The sequence below is a fragment of the Ursus americanus genome, chromosome 25, assembly GCF_024610735.1.
Source record: "Ursus americanus isolate L20-20 chromosome 25, mUrsAme1.1.p, whole genome shotgun sequence".
Classification (NCBI taxonomy): domain Eukaryota; kingdom Metazoa; phylum Chordata; class Mammalia; order Carnivora; family Ursidae; genus Ursus; species Ursus americanus.
The window spans coordinates 4,440,205-4,456,512 of NC_142151.1; the positions used below are offsets into that span (position 1 = coordinate 4,440,205).

The 16,308-nt window shown below is 49.5% G+C and overlaps 1 protein-coding gene and 1 long non-coding RNA gene across 4 annotated transcripts in view; one reads left to right on the top strand and one right to left on the bottom strand.

Moving 5' to 3' along the window:
• B4GALNT3 (beta-1,4-N-acetyl-galactosaminyltransferase 3) overlaps nucleotides 1-16,308 on the bottom strand; it is an 86,802-nt gene that overhangs the window by 16,950 nt on the left and 53,544 nt on the right. For both annotated transcript variants that reach the window (XM_087855530.1, XM_045774557.2), the window contains exons 2-4: nucleotides 8,672-8,775; nucleotides 7,554-7,631; nucleotides 395-490 (exon numbers count right to left, since the gene is read on the bottom strand). In XM_087855530.1, coding sequence (XP_087711656.1) covers nucleotides 395-490; nucleotides 7,554-7,631; nucleotides 8,672-8,775 — 278 coding nt within the window. The remainder of the gene's footprint in view (nucleotides 1-394; nucleotides 491-7,553; nucleotides 7,632-8,671; nucleotides 8,776-16,308) is intronic.
• Nucleotides 802-16,308, top strand: part of LOC148107743 (uncharacterized) — a 41,141-nt gene continuing 25,634 nt past the window's right edge. Inside the window, exons 1-2 of one of the 2 annotated variants that reach the window (XR_015721587.1) lie at nucleotides 802-1,191; nucleotides 2,524-2,609. This is a non-coding gene — a long non-coding RNA (uncharacterized LOC148107743). The remainder of the gene's footprint in view (nucleotides 1,192-2,523; nucleotides 2,610-16,308) is intronic. The other variant, XR_015721588.1, reaches the window with a different exon arrangement.

Below are 16,308 nucleotides of genomic sequence, written 5' to 3' on the forward strand. Positions count from 1 at the left end.
GCTGGGAAGACCAGGGCAGGGAGACAGAAGGGACTGGGGCATGGCTTGGTGAGTGGAGTGTAGGCAAGATTTCCACTCCCACTTGCTTCTTTGTCCATGTGACCTTGTACAGTGCACAACCAGCCCGACTATATGTGGTGGCTCTGGCTAAACTTTATCATCATAACCCACAATGAGAGCCGAAAGCTGAAATGATGGCAGAGAAATCAAAGGAATCCTTTGGGAAGAGAGCAAGAGTAGTAACTGTGGGCAGAAGAAAAGAGGACCCAAGATGAAAAGTAAAGAAAATGAACCAGAAAAGAAGCCAGGACAGATGAAGCAGACAGAAGACAGGGGGAGATGAGACAGGAGTGGGGCGAGAGAGGGAAAAGAGGCGCGCCCGGCAAACACTCACGTGGGGGTACAGTGGGAAGTGGAGGTTCCTCCTGAGCTGCTGAATGGAACTGCCGCACCAGTCCTCAAACACATGCAGGTTGGCGCGGCCGCGGAACTGTACGGGGCAGAGAAGCGAGCAGGTGAGCGCGAGCGCCCCGGCCCCTGTCCGGCCGCGCGGCTTGAGGAAGCCCGGTGGGGAGACGATGCCCAGGCCACCGCAGCCCGAGCCCCGGTGTCCCTCTCACTACGTCCACTTCAGTCCCAGCCCATCCTCCCACCCACAGCTTCTTGCTCCAGCCTCATCCCCACTGCCTGGCCCTGAGGCCTGGGTCTGTTTTTCCGGCCACGCTTGTGCGCGCATGGGCACGCACGCACGTACGCACGCACGCGCACGCAGCCCCGGCTCTGTGCACGCAGGAAGGGGGCTGGTTTGCGTTCCCCAGGCAAGGGGGGCGGGTAATAGCCATGACGGTAAGGCAGAGATGACAGAAAGAACTGGAAGGAGGGCCGGGCTGGGGTTTCGGCTGAAGACTTGCTCTCCTCCCCTCCCCTTCCCCTCATGCCTAATAGTAAGCTCCACAGCTGTCTGCTGGTGAAACCTTATCTACCCAGTAGTCTTCACGCTTCTGGCTGCCCTTGTGGGGAAGCAGCTGGGAAAGCGCTGCAGGAGGTCTTTGGGGGCCCCATCCGGCAGGACGGCCTCCGACTGTTCCCTTAGGAGCTGGAAGGCCCCCCCTCCCCCCGCCCCCGGCTCCGCTTGGCCTCTCCTGGCATAACTACCCGCCCAGTGTCTGGGACTTGGGCAGCCGTGGGAAGGTAAGAGCACAGGACGTATGCTCTCTCCTCCTTGGCATGGGTGGGGCAGAGACTGAGCTTGGAGGCCAGCAGCAGAGGGCCCCCTTCAGAAGACAGGGCCTTAGAGCCAGTGCTCTGAGTGGGGTGGACGTGCTGGGAGTTTGAGAGGGGAGGGGAAGCATGGGGATCCTGTCCCAATTTATCCTGACAAAGAGTTTCAGATTACCCCATCTCAGCAATTTTCTCCTTCCCCTCCCCCAGAGCTTAATCTCCAGGTTGTGGGAGGTGGGGCCTCAATTACTCTATACAAACAGGCCCTGCCCTTCCCTCCCCACTGTGGCCCATCAGATATAAAAATCTGGGCTGCCCTGAGGAAAACAGAGGAGAAAGGGACACCCAGACTGGAAGCCCAGGTAAAAGGAAGTGGCACAAGGGCTTCAGCAAGAGATCTGGAGGTTCGGATGGTGGGGGGAGAAGTCCTGCACACGAATGCCAAGGATCTGAGGTGCGGCCTCTGAGGAAACACAACCCCACAGCTGGATCCAGAAAGAACATGGGAGAGCCTGTCACTCCCCGTCCCTTTAGCAGCCTGGCACTTCCTGGGCACACTGGCCTGGTCAAAGCTGAGCATGTGGGGCCTTGGGAAGCAGCCATCACACTGGGAATATGAGTGGGGGACTGGGATGGGTGGGGGAGAGAATGTGGGCTGGGTAGGTGGGGGGCGGGCTGAGGCTCCTTGGAAGGAAAGAATGGGGACATTGTGCTACTTCTGGGGAAATTCCTTAAGTCCAGTTTACAAGACTCAGTTGTCTCCTACAAATGACCTCCTCTCAGCCCCTCCCTGGGAGACTTTCAGGGCAGTGTACTCAGATCCACAGCAAACTGCGGACGGAGGGCATGCCACCAGAGAAATCGGTTGTGTTCAGCCAAGAAAGAGGCCAGAGGCCACAAGGGGTTTGGGCAGGGGAAGGAGGGAAGGAGGATGGAGCTGGGCTGGCCGCCTCCCACCTCCCCGCCTCCCACTGAGGGCCTTGCTTGCTCTAGCAGGGGTAGCCTGAAATGCTCCAGGGAATGGAAGGCAGGGGACGTGAGGGTGTAGGAAGGACTAGCCCTCTCCTCTGAGATCTAGGCCCTCACTCTTCATCACGGTAGACCTCAACCATGCTTCACCCACTCTCAGGCTGTAGGTGGGAGTCTCTGCGGGACCAGTGGGCACCATCTTCCTCCCCAGGCCCACAGTGGCAACCCCACCAGTATCTGTGTCTCTCCAAGTTTTAGAGACTTTGTATCTGGCAGGGATGAGGGACACCAGCTCATCAGCACCACCCTTTGCCCACTCTCTCCATTGTCCAGCAGGAGCGAAGGCCCAGGGAAGGACACTGGTTACTCCCATCACCAGAGTATGTCCACGGCCAATGACGGATTTGGAACTTCCAGTTGTAAGTAGTGGAAAAAATATTTGTTGGAACCCTCTCATTTTAGAGGTGAGATTATTGCGGCCCAGACAGATAAACTGACTCCCCCAAAACACACAGCAATTAACCCTGTGGAAGTGGGGAGGGTATCTGGGAGTATGGATGCAGGAGGGGGAAGGCCAGCCTGGTGGGTCCTCAGACAGGAACGTCCACTGTCTTCCATTCCCACAACACTGCCTCTGCCAGGCCCCACTGGGCTTGCCAGGCCTGCAGCAGAGCCTCCTCACTGAAGGAAAGCTTCTCTCCCTCCACTGATTCTTCACACTGCCTGTAAGACTGTCTTTCTAAAGCATAGACCTGATCATGTCACTTGGGGGCTTCAAACCTCTAGAGACTCCCAAATGACTTCAGAACAAAACCTCACCCTGACGCTTGAGGTCTTTTCGACTGACCTACCTTCCCAGCCTCACCTCCTGCCACTCCCTGTCACACACCTACACGCTACTCATACCCATCTCCCTGTCTCTGTCATGCTCTGTCACGCTCCTTCACCTCTCCAGGTCTTTATAAACACTACTTCCAGGTGGGAGGGCCTTTTCCTTTCTCCCCCACCTGGCAAACCCTGGCTCATCCTTTCTCTGACTTCCTCACCAGAGTTAATAGCTTCCCTCCTCTGTGCTTACAGAATATCTTGATTATTTGAATGAACAAATGCTTGCAGAAGCTAAGCTTGGAACCGGATGTTCCTTCATTTATTCGATAAGCGCTGAATGTCTGCTTTGGACCGGTTAGAGATGAACAGAGATAGGGTCCTCCAAGGAGAGAGACGTGTTAACAGTTGGTGTCACTGTGCCAGCGGTTATTGCAAGAGGTGTCAGGGGCACATGGCATGAATGCAGGAGCAGTCACCTCTGCCCCCAGCAGAGGCAGGAGCCGATCACAGAGAGTATACTTGAGAATGGATAAATAAAATGTGGTATGGCCACACAATGGAATAGTACTTAACCATAAAAAGAAATGAAGTGCTGGTACAGGCGACCGCATGGATGAGCCTTGAAAACATCATGCTAAGTGAAAGAAACCAGAAACAAATGGTCACATTGTCTGACTCCATTTATATGAAATGTCCAGAACAGGCAGACCTAGAGAGACGGAAAGTAGACTATTGGGCGCCCTGGCTGGCCCAGCTGGTAGGGCATGTGACTCTTGATCTCAGGGTCGTGAGTTTAAGCCCCATGTTGGGCATGGAGCTTACTTAAAAAAAAATAAAAAGTACCCCCCAAAAAAGTATTCCTTAAAAAGAAAAAAGGAAGTGGATTATTGTTTGCATAGGGCTTGTAGGATGGGGGTGGTAAGGAGTGATGGCTAACAGGTATGGAGTTTCTTTCTGTGGTAATGAAAGTGCTCTAAATTAACAGCCATGGATACATAACTCTATGAATCTAGTAAAAGCTATTAAATCACACACCTTAAATGGATGACTTTCATAGTATTTAATTTACATCTCAATAAAACTGTTATTAAAAAAAAAAAAAAGGTAAGCCTGAGAAGAAGATTCTGGGTCTCAGCCCTCTCTTCAAGAGACACCAGCTCACCAGAGCCAGCGTGGCCTGACCCAGGGAAATGCTGACTTGCTATAAACTTATTCTGGATTCACCAGATTTCTTTCTTGTAACTATTTTGGTTTCCAGATGGAACATCCTGAGTATCAGACAGTGTTTTGGTCAATGGACATAAATGAATAAATTGGCATTGAGGTTTGTTCATCAGTGGGGTTTGTGAACTAGGGTCTGTGATTTGGGGTGCCATGAATACGTTTTTGAGGGGTTACCCCATGAAGGCCAGCCCCACAGCCATCCACTCTGACAGTCTCTCTGACACAGCAAAGAGAGTTGCCCATGGCTGCTTAGCTTTCCAGAGTGACTTCTGGCTCGGAGACCCTGCACTGCTGGCTAAAGACTGGGGCAGAGAGAAAAGAAGAGAGCACTGTCAGCTTTCTTATCCTCTGTCCTTGCTCACCATCAGAGCAGGGCTGTGTTCTAGTGATGCCACGAGTTAACCCCTCTCTGAGCCATTACCTACAAAAGGGGGATAATAGTACCACCTGACAGCTCTTGACAGCTAACATACATCATTCATTAACCTGCTGAAACTGTCTGTCAAAAGCGCAGGAGACAGGTAAGGAGATGGGAACAGAGAGGCCCCAGTGGTGGGGGCAGGGACCACCATGCAGCCCTGTGGCTGCAGACCTTAGTTATTTAGGTCTTGTTTTGAAGGGGCCTTGTTTTCTTTGTTGGTGAAATAAGATGATTGGATCAGTGATTCTGTGAAGATCCATGAAGACTGTAACGAGGATTTTGTAAGCTACTCTTTTTTTTTTTGTAAAAGCTACTTTCTTAAGAGATTTTATTTAGGGGTGCCTGAGTGGCTCAGTCGTTAAGCGTCTGCCTTCAGCTCAGGGCGTGATCCCAGCGTTCTGGGATCGAGTCCCACATCGGGCTCCTCCGCTGGGAGCCTGCTTCTTCCCCTCCCACTCCCCCTGCCTGTGTTCCCTCTCTCGCTGGCTGTCTCTCTCTGTCAAATAAATAAGATCTTTAAAAAAAATAAAAAAATAAAATATTTTATTTATTTATTTTAAAGAAAGCGCGAGAGAGAATGAGCTGGGGGAGGAGCAGAGGGAGAGGGAGAAGCAGGCTCTGTGCTGAGCAGGACCCTGGGATCGTGACCTGTGCCCTGAGCAGAAGGCAGACATGTAAACAACTGAGCCACCCTGGCACCCTGGTAAAGCAACTTTCAATATTAAAAAAAAAAAGTCAATGGAGATCAGGCATTTATCACCAAAAGGCCATATATACTTATTAAAAAATCAAGTATTTCTTTAAAAAGTTAATCCTATTTTAATCACTATTTACTGTTTGTTCAGTTTTAATTTCATATATATCTCCATCCTTGACTGGCCAAAAAAAGTGGGGAAATTAATGATTATTAAATGCAGAATGTTATGCAGTCGTAATCTTTCAAAATAATTGGTTCATTAAGAAAAATGATCCGGGGTGTCTGGGTGGCTCAGTCAGTTGAGTGCTGGACTCTTAGGAGATTTCGGCTCAGGTCATGGGCTCGGGGTCGTGAGATCGGGTCCCATGTCTTGCTCAGCACAGAGTCTGCTTGGGATTCTCTCCCTCTGCCCCTCCCCCCCCACCCGCCCTGCCCTTGCTCTCTCTCAAATAAATAAATAAATCTTAAAAAAACACAAACCAACAACAAAAAATATAAAGAAAGGAAAATGATCCCAACTGTCCTCAAAGGACTGAAGGGCTAGATCACTGGATCAATGGTTTTTAAGGCACCCTCTTGTCGAAACTCCAGGTGAGGTGGGGGGTAATCACCTGATGATGTCACCTAGTACGGGTGTGCCAGTGTTGTAATCCGTCTTCTCTCAAGGCTTTAAACGGAGGCAGTTTCACGGCATGGATAACCTAACACATTACTTTTAGCACGATACTGCCTCCTTCACTCCTGCCCCACAGCAAATACGTGGATTGGAAATAAATCATGCAGGCTGAGGAAAGCTCAATCTGTGACAGCTATGGATAAAGACAGTGGGCTGGCCAATACCACTCAGCCAAGAAAAGTAATACGTGTCCACAGGTCTCAGGATGAAAAGGCACTGGGTTATGGGCAAGTTGTAAAATATGAAGCCCAAATTTAAAATTTTCACCCCCAAAGCACCATGCTACTATGGAATCTTGGCATAAGCAAGTTAATTAACCTCTCTGTGCCTCAGTTTATTTACCAAAGAAAAAGAATCTTTCAGATCCTATATAAGTGAAAGGTATCATAGCAACTCTTATTCACACGTTTAACCACTTCCTATAAAAATTTTCTAAAGCGGGCGCCTGGGTGGCTCAGTCGTTAAGCGTCTGCCTTCGGCTCAGGGCGTGATCCTGGCGTTCTGGGATCGAGCCCCACATCAGGCTCCTCCACTGGGAGCCTGCTTCTTCCTCTCCCACTCCCCCGGCTTGTGTTCCCTCTCTCGCTGGCTGTCTCTATCTCTGTCAAATGAATAAATAAAAAAATCTTTAAAAAAAATTTTTTTCTTCTAAAGCGGCTTTTCCTAGAGTATGTTCTTTAGAATACTAGTTTCGTAGAATATTAAGAGATATTTCATGGGGGAAAAAAAAGGCAGGAGACACATAGGTTTGGTACCTGCTGAGCTAAACTAAGTTGAACAGCTCACTACAGAACTTCTCGGAAACTTTCCTATGTTATTGTGTATTTCCAAGAAGTGCATGTAGTATATAGTTTGAAGCCTTATTTAATTAACAACGGACTCCTTTCTTCCTGGAATACCTTATGAGACTTACTAGTCCAAGAAAGACAGTTTGGGAAGCCTATCTTTAAGAATGATGTGGATGTGAAAGTCATGTAGCTTTCCTGAGCCCTGTTTTTCTCATTTATAAAATGAGGACAATGATACTATCTTACAGGGTCATAAAACTGATATGGGGTGATATGCAAAAACCAGCACACAATAGGCTCAGAGCAAATGCTCTCCTTCTCTAAAGGAAGAAAACTGAATGAGCCTGAAGCCCTTTTCTTTTTCCCAAATCAGGTTAAAAAAAAAAAATGGGGGGACTGGGGGGAAAGAAAGAGAGAGCACGAGCTCACGCAAGTGGCGGGGGTAGGGGGAGTTGCGGAGGGGAAGACGGGCAGAGGGAGAGAGAGAATGTTAAGCAGGCTCTAAGCCCAGCGCAGAGCCCAACCTTGGGGCTCAATCTCAAGACCCTGAGATCATGACCTGAGTCGAAATCAGGAGACAGACGCTGAACCGAGTAGCTACCCAGGCACCCCTGGGTGAAAATTTTTAATAGTAACCACTAGAAGAAAATTTTCTATGGTCTCTGGAATTATCTGTGAAAACAATGTTTTGGCCATCTCCAAGAACAGGAGCAGCGGAGAATCCCTTACCTCTGAGAGCCAGGGGACGGGCTTATTCCACCTCAGGTAGCTGTTGTTACCACTCCCACCTCGATCCACGTCTTGGTCCTGGCAGAAGAAAGAGTGAAGAATGAACTTGGTGGGAATACCAGGATTGGGAGCCCCTGAAAGTGCCTGTGGGGAGGTAGAGGGCCAGGAGACATAGTCCCTGCCCCTGGGAAGCTTATCAATATAAGGGACACTCCCATTTATTATTCACCCTGTGTCCCTCAGAAAGACACCCCCTTACAGTTTCATCAATGTATACTTTCCTAAGGTTCTTTTATTTTCCTGAATTTTCTGTCTTCCCATATGGAAAAAAATTTTTCTTTTTCTTTTTTTGAAAAATAATTCCTGATTAGATCAGTCTTCTGAGAACAGGAACTTACCTCGGTCTTCCTCTACATGCCCCCAGGACTCTGCCCACGTCTGTCACTCATTTGTCCTTAACAAGTGGAAGTCCCTTGGGGACATCCCAGCCCTTCCCTACCCACCATGCAGGTTCGAGGGTTCAGTTTGTTTCTGGTCCAGCCTTGGAGATCCATGTCTCTTCTAGGCTCAGAGGCTCAATCTTAGGGTTCCAGACTGAATTAGACCTCGATTTCCTTAATTCCCACCCAGAGCGCTTCCTACCTCCCTAGGGACCACGGGCCCAAGAAACACTATAGAAAAAATGCTCCATGACATATCTGTGCCCCAGCCATTTGCAGCTATACATGACGCCTACCTCCTCATCTCTGACTCTTCACAGTGAGTATCTGGGATCATTACCAAGGCACCAGCCTAGGCCTCAGGCCAGCAGGAGGCAGGACGTGATGGTTCTGCCTTAAGCTCTCTGCTGCTATTGGAGACGAAGGCCACATGCCTGGACCAGTTCAATTCTGGGCCTCTTGAGCTGCATGAGGAAGGCTTTGAGGAGGGCGGGATGGACATCTCTACCCACCCAGCTAACGAGATCCTGTGATGTCCGAGTACAATTCCAGGAATTCTCTCCTTGGCCTCTCTTACCACAGAAAAGTAGGGGATTCCCTTAAGGCTATAAGGTCATGGACAGCTGAGGACCCATGTTAATGCACTAGTAGGGAAAATGGGCTGGCCCCACCACATACCTTGGGGCCCAGCCTCTGGGGATGATAAAACTGGAGATTTGGATCCACAGCTGGAATGTTCCTGCTGGCCAGAGCCTTGGCCAGTTCTCTCCAGCTGCCATATCCTATGGAAGGGAAAGAAGAGAGAAACAAGGTCAACAGAACATGAAGACCTCATAGGTCTGTAGATTTGGGGGGAATAAAAGAGTTAAGTTTCTTCCATTCTGCCACTCCTCACACCTCTTCCTACAATGGGCATGAAGTGGGGGGAGGGTCGGGAGATAGTTACAACCTTAGCCAAGGTCAGTAGCACAGAGGGAGAGGAAATGAGCTCCTAGCACATTAAAATTTGCTGTCTTCCATAATCAGAGAACGAGCCAGGGCAGGTGAAAATGGAACACCATCCATTTGTCCATGGAGTGTGCCCGACATTACGAGCTGACTCTTCCCCAGCTGCCTTCTGAGGCTGATTGCTCCTGAAAGCCACTGTGGGGAAATTGTTGTGAAAGGCAGTGGAACTAAGCTTGATCCCTTTCTCACTCAGTCCCCTTCCTCTGAGCCCAGGAAGACAGCAGGGTTGTCTCGCTGGTGGGGAACAGGAAACTGTTGGGGTCCCAGCGAAGAGTTAAGGAGCAAAGCGCTGTGCTGAGGGTGAGGCTGCAGGAGTCAGGGTTCGGTGGTTAGCACGGCCATGCACTGGGAGGGTTCAAGCCCCCCCACATGTCAAGGGGGCCCCTCGGGCATGACTGTCAGACTTTGAATATGTGAAACCAAACCACTGCTGGCCATGAACCCGAATCATAGACTATCAGGAGCTAGCAGAGGCTTTCAAGGTCATCTGGTCCTCATTTCAGATGAGGAAAATGAGACCCCAGCCGGCCAAATGACTTCTCTCAGCTCACTTAACAAAGAGCAACAAAGCTAAGACTGACTCCCAAGTGTCCAGATCCCCACTGGGCTACTACTCTCTCTCCAACAACTCCATCAAGATGTGGTGGGTGCTGCACAAAAGGAGTTAGACTCATGGTCCCTGACCACTGGGAGCCAATAGCTGGCCCAGAGCAGAAGTGTCAAGAACCCCATTGTGAGCCCAGTCGAGACACAGCCAACAAGCCACAGAGGAAAGAGCACAATGTATGAATGTGGGCTGGCAGAAGGTGGATACCAACAATTTGTGTGTTTATGTAATTGACTCCGGGAGGGGGGTTGCCATGGTAGGGGGATGCTTTTCTTCCAGTTCTGTTTGATGCGGCCCTTTAGTGCTTACTAAGCATCTCAGAGGAATGATCTCATCTGAGCCTTATAAGACTCTTGTGAGAGGGGTGCCTTGGGTGGCTCAGTTGGTTAAGCATCCGACTCTTGATTTTGACTCAGGTCATGATCCAGCCCTGCATCAGGTTCCACACTCAGCACAGAATCTGCTTGAGATTCTCTCTCCCCCTCTCCCACGTGTGCGCATGCATGCGTGCCCCCCTCAAATAAGTTAATTAATTAATTAAAAGAATCTTGTGAGCTAGGCCTGGTCTGATGACCCCCATTTTACAGATTGGGAAAGAGCAGCGCAGAGTTTAAAGTCACAGAGTGAGTTGTTTTGAAGCCAGATCAGACAGAAAGCCTCCCTGTCTCACAAGCCAGCGTTTTCTCATTCCGCCTACATTTTCTCCTGTGGGCACTTTTTGGCACAAACTTTGAAGAGTCCCAGGGGCAGAGGCCTCAGCTGGGGATCTGTGCCTCTGGGTTTCTGCACAGACTTTAAACCTCTGCTCATGTTATGTTTATGGAGACTTCTGCAGGCTTATCCTTCTGCCATCAAGGTCTCTCCTGTTTCCATGGCCGGCCAGCTGGCAGGCAGGAACAGGTCAGACTAGTTCAGTGCAGGGGGATGTCCTGGGGAAGCAGGATTCTGGGGCCAATAAAGTGAGGTGAGGATATGGGAAGGAGGAAGAGAAAGAATGCTCCCAGACCCACACCCTGCATTTCTGGATGAGCTCAGGAGAGAGCTGTTTGTTCATCTGTTAATCCCAACGAGGACACATTTAAGAGCGCCAGCCCTTTCCAAGTCCGAGGAGCGGTTGGCAAGTGGTTGGGGAGCTCAGGTGCCTGGGTGATGAATGAGTCACACGGTGGGGAGGGGTGGGCAGGCTCTGCCTTGCTTCTGCCTCTGAATGATTGGGTCATCTCTTCCTTGACTTTGCTCTTACAACTAAAAGCTATCTACTTCTAGACAAAGTTGTGAGGAAATAATAAAAACACTACTTCCCCTATCGATGGGAATTACAGTATGTCTCAGATGTACATTCTTTCTCATAGACTAGTTTTCAGCTCCAGAAAAATTCTTTGACTCTTGGAAATCACACCAAAGGTGAGACAACCCGAGACACAGTAAACTATCACTGGCATTTCCTGGGAAATGATGAAGACTGTCTCCTTTACCAAATTTTAGACAGGCTCTTCTGAGCCCTCCTTCTGAGTAGGCCTTGTCCTTGGGCCCTGTGCTTGGCTGGCCCAGCCCCGTGTTGAGGAAGAATCCTATTAAGTATTTTTAGAAGGAATCCCCCCCACCTTTGATACCTGATCAATTCCTCATCCTCCCACCCTTGCTTGATGTCTAAGTCCTCAACCTGCTTTTGGCAAGAATCCTGTTAGGCCAGTTTAGCAAGAATCCCCCTACCCCCAAGAATCTCCTCTTGGTAATTTTCCATCTCCTGGCCCCCTCACTCTGCTTGCTGGCTATAAATCCCCAGCTGTCTTTGCTGTATTCAGAATTGAGTTCAGTTCTCTCCTGAACTCTCTTTCCTATATCATGATAGCACTGAATAAAATCTGCCTTCATCACCTTTACCTGGTGTCTGGCTCTGTTTCTCTGTGAAAGAAGGTAAGAGATGGTTCTCTCAGTGAACAAGCACAAATCCACTGGTGGGAGGTTGGGGGACAGAGGCTATCAGTGAGGTGAAAGCCAACCAGGCCCTGCACCTGGTCACAGGTGTTGAGATGGCTCTGAGATACTTAGAGACTGGAGTAGCCAACAGCCCAGCCTTTAGTAAGTTCAGGAGTAGGAAATTCCGTTTGCAGACTTCAGACTACAGAAGAAAGACAAGCAAGGCTTTAGAGTCAGACCTAATTGTCTATCTACCACTTATAAATGATGACTGCTTGAGCAAGTAATCTGACACACTGTAAGTACTCAGTAAGCACTCCTTCCTCAATGAGTTTGGGGTTCCAGACCTGGGAGTCAGATATGAGTTCAAGCCCCTTTACAATTTTGTAAACTGCAAATGGCCAGTAGTTCTCTTATTCTCTTCTCTCTTTGCTTACCGACCAGAGAAGCAAGCAGACTGTGGGCCAGCAGGGACTCAGTGGTAGCAAAGCAGTGGATGATGCTTTTTGTCTGTTTCCCGGGTATTACTCTCCCTTCCTCCTCACTGCCCATCCACCCCCCTGTTAACTTTCACTGAGTGGTATCAGGCATCAGGCAGTGTGCTGGGCATTTGGTAATTCCTCTTCCCGTTTCTTTGCCTGTGTATTAACCCTGTCAGTGGATCCCCAGGTATTGCTCTGCCCCTTGGGGGAACCTGGAGCTAAAGAACGTGCTGATTTAACTATTGACACTTGTCACTTGCCCTCTGATAAGTGAACTCCTCCTGCTCCTGGCCAGACCTCTCCTCCCAGGGCGCCAGCTGCCAGGGCCTGTTTCTCCTGCAACAGGTGTCACACTTGTGCCAGGAGACAGACACCCCGATCTCAGGTGACAGATAAAGCACCACCATGGGCCTCACATTCTGCCCTCACAAAGCTGGGCTATCAAATTCACCATCAGCTGGAATTTTGCCAACATCTGTCTTCGGCGCAATGTGAACTCTTCAGAGGCCTGAAGATGATCACATTGGCTCTTTGCTGAAAATATGGGATACATCTATCCCTTGGTGCTTTTTTCAAAGACTCTCACGTACATTATTTCACAGCCTCCTCACAATCTCCCCATGGACTGTTGTCATCTCCATTTTAGAAATGATAAAACAGAAACAGACAGGTGAAGTCATCAGCCCAAGGTCACGCAGTGAATAAGATAATCCACGTAAAGGACTTAGTCCCTGGAACATAATCAGTAATAAGCAGGTTGTAGCTTATGATTTTATTATTCATCACAATGTGGCAGACCCGAAACTTACATTCATTTCTCCTGACCTCTGGCCTGATTCCCTTGGCAGGCTGTCATGTGGTCAACAGGGACATTTACACCAGGAGGAAAGGAAGTCCCTTATGGTTCGGGCAGCTTTTGGATAGATTTTCAAAGTACAGCTGACATGCTTTGCTCACGGATTGGATATGAGGAGAGGAATCAAGAATGATCTGAAGATTCTGACCTGGGCAGTTGGAAGGTTAGAGGTGCCATTTCCTAAGATGGGGAGCCTAGGCTGGGGTGTCCCCAGGAGAGGTGGAGCTGGGAGTAATGTCTGAAAGAGAAGTGGAAGCACTGGGGGGCAGGTGGGGGCCATGGAAATGATCTTTCTGAAGCTCTTCTCCAGCCTGAAGCAGGGCTCCACCGGAAAGAGCTAGCACCTAGAACCTTCCCTGAATAAAACTCTCTTTGAAAAACAGGAAGCCGACTGACCTCCAGGGCAGTGGGAAGGTGGGCTGAAGGAGGAGCCTAGGAGGGCTGGTCCCGAAAGGCTCCATCAGATGTAAGGGACCCAAGGATCCAGGGTGAATGCAGAGATTTTGTTTAGTAGCCCAGCGTCTGTCCAGAGGAGAGGTGATGAATCCAGAGGACAAGAGGTTGCCAAGGGAATGTGAGGTCATGCCACCCAGGGCACGGTTCCACAAATGCCAGCAACCAGCACTGAGTCCTAGGACAAAAAAGCAAGACTCTGTGGCTCTGTGGCTCTGACCTTGGAGTGCCCTTTAGGGCCAGTCACATGTCCTCAGCAGAACAAAGCCCCTATGTCTAGAAGCTAGCAGGGCCTGGAGCCCCACCCCCCCTGCAAACCTGCAGTGACACAGCCAGTCAGGGATGATACCAGGGACTGTCACCTGGGAGGAAGTCCCTGAGGCAAACACAAAGCTCCAGTGGCAGAGACAGAGCTGTGTGCCTTAACCTTTCTTTCCCAGCCCAGGACACCGTGATGCAAGAGGACTTATTATTCACGTAACCTTACCAGTTAACATTGATGTGTGAGGCCTATATGCATATATATACTCATATTAAATGAAATATAGAATATTTCAGGAAAACAAGGCTTAGAAGTTAAAAATCTTGCTGAAAGTCAGAGGTCGTAAGTGAAAGAGGCCAGTATTTGAACCGAGGACAAAAGCTCGTGTCCTTAATTCCACCAGTCTCAACTGAATACATGAGGATTTCCGTCCACCTCTACCATCACCATCATTATCACCTGGTGTCAGGCACTCATTTAGTCACCAAACTGTCCCCTCCCTTATTAACTCCCCCTCACCACCCACACCTGCCAACCCCCCTCCCCCACAGTCCCAGACTATTTCCTTACTCTTTCTAACTTGGCCACAGACACCTCTCCATATAAGCCAAAGAAAAGCAAGAGGGAGTGTGGAGACCCAAGTATCCCAAAACAGCTAAAAATTGGACATGAAAGCATCTTCATATAGGCCTGCTCCCCCCTTCCTGATTTCTGAGCCTCTTCCTTCCCAACATGAAGGTAAACAATCCAGCATTGTGTCTGGGAGCAGGCGTTGGCCCGGAGGAAGATGAGAAGTGGTTTGCTCAGTCAGCTCACTCTCTCTCCCAGCACAGGTGTGTGCTGGGGAGGGGGGTAATGAAGACTAGGAGAGAGGTGGGGTCCAGGTGTCTCCCTAGCTCCTCCTTGATGAGTCTCTTCCCCCATTGCCCCCTACCGCCACCCCCAAGCTGCTGCTGCTTAGTGCTGAGCTCAGGAACCAGAACAGCCAGCTGCTCCCCAGCTCCCTGCCAAGCCAGCACCTGAGCTGCTGTAATGGTTTTGGCTGCTGGCAGGCTGAGGCTTGCCAGCGAGACGCAAGGGACTGTACCTACTGCCCTGTTGGGTGCCACCTAAAGGGGGCCCAAAAGAAGGCATCAGAGCTGTGCCAAGTATGAGCTTGTATATTTCAGCTCTGCTGTCGGTACTTCCTGTTCACTCAAACATCCAGACTCAAGCATAAAACTTTAAGGGGGTAGATGAGGAGAGGAGATAGAGAGGGTAAATGCCCTTTCTATGGGGCTGCCGCTGCTCTGGGAACGTAGGGTCTGTGTGCACACAGCCCAGCTTGTAACTTTCCATTCCCCGAGCCATGGATTTGATCGGTAGAGGCCCCGGAAGATTTGGCCAGGTCCCAAGGCACCTCTAGGATATCGTCATCATCATTATTATAAAACAAAAACAAAACCAAAACCCCCAACAACATTTAAGGCCTCATCTTCTAGTCCATGTCAACAGGACAATTACAGCCACACACACAGTTCTGTCCAAGGGGAATTCTGACTGAAGACCCTTGATGCAATCAGTGGGATGGTTTCAGGAAAACCTAGAGATAAAAGGGTCCAGGACTTCTAAGACTCACCCAAGCCAACTGAAAAGGTATTCTCATCATCTGTGGATCTAGACATGGACCACTTGTAGTTTTAGGGTTCCTCAGATCATCATGGAAGCCACAAGGCTTGTTGTTTCCAGTCTTCTTTCTGGACTGGGACACAGACAAGCTTCTGAACATGTAGGAAAATGGGGGACAATCCTTTCCCTTCCTGGCATCTTTCAAAGAGGAAGTTTAGTGGTACTCAAGAGTAAGCAAATAGCAGGTTGGGAAAGAGTGAATTAATGAATCAGTGAACCAACAAATCAGCAGGCATGTATTGAGCACTTGTTGTATACTCAGAACTCAGCTAACTGCTGTAATAGATAGAAAGATACAAACTGAGGGGTGCCTGGCTGGCTCAGTGGGTGGAGCATGAGACTCTTGCTCTCGGGGTTGTGAGTTCGAGTCCCGTGATGGGCGTAGAGATTACTTAAAAATAAAATCGAAAGAAAGAAAGAAAGAAAGAAAGAAAGAAAGAAAGAAAGAAAGAAAGAAAGAAAGAAAGAAAGAAAGAAAGAAAGAAAGAAAGAAAAAGAATGAGGACCAACATGTCTATGGACTCGTGTGCGTGTTCTGGCACTCACACCTGTGCGCACATGCAGGACATGTACGAGCCAGTTCTGCTTTATGCAAACAGACAGACCCACATTAGACAGCTAGGCTAACTGGACGTGAATAATGTGATGTTACTTGATGATTTTCCAGGCTTGCAGGAACCTCAGGCAAGACACTCTGCAAACCATTCTGGGGATAAGGGAACTGGTCTTTGCCGTCCCAAAGAGTTCAGGAGAAGCAGCACAGGAATAGGAAAACCCTGGTTCTGTAAAATGGCAATGGAGTCATTTCAGCAGAAATATCCCCAGGATGCACCTGAAGGTTGACACTGCCTACCTCCGGAAGCCCTGACGGTTTGGAGCCATCTGGAACAACAGCCCAGGAGCTAGTCAAAAGGCAGTGCTCTTTCTTTTACTTCTTTTTAGGCGGGAGGAGGGAGCAGTAGAGGCCCAAGATCCCAGAACTCTTTCCCAACTGGGTGGAGGTGGCTCCACCCCCACTTGAGGGAGAGGAGTGGTTTCCGTAGTTATAGGTCTGGGAGG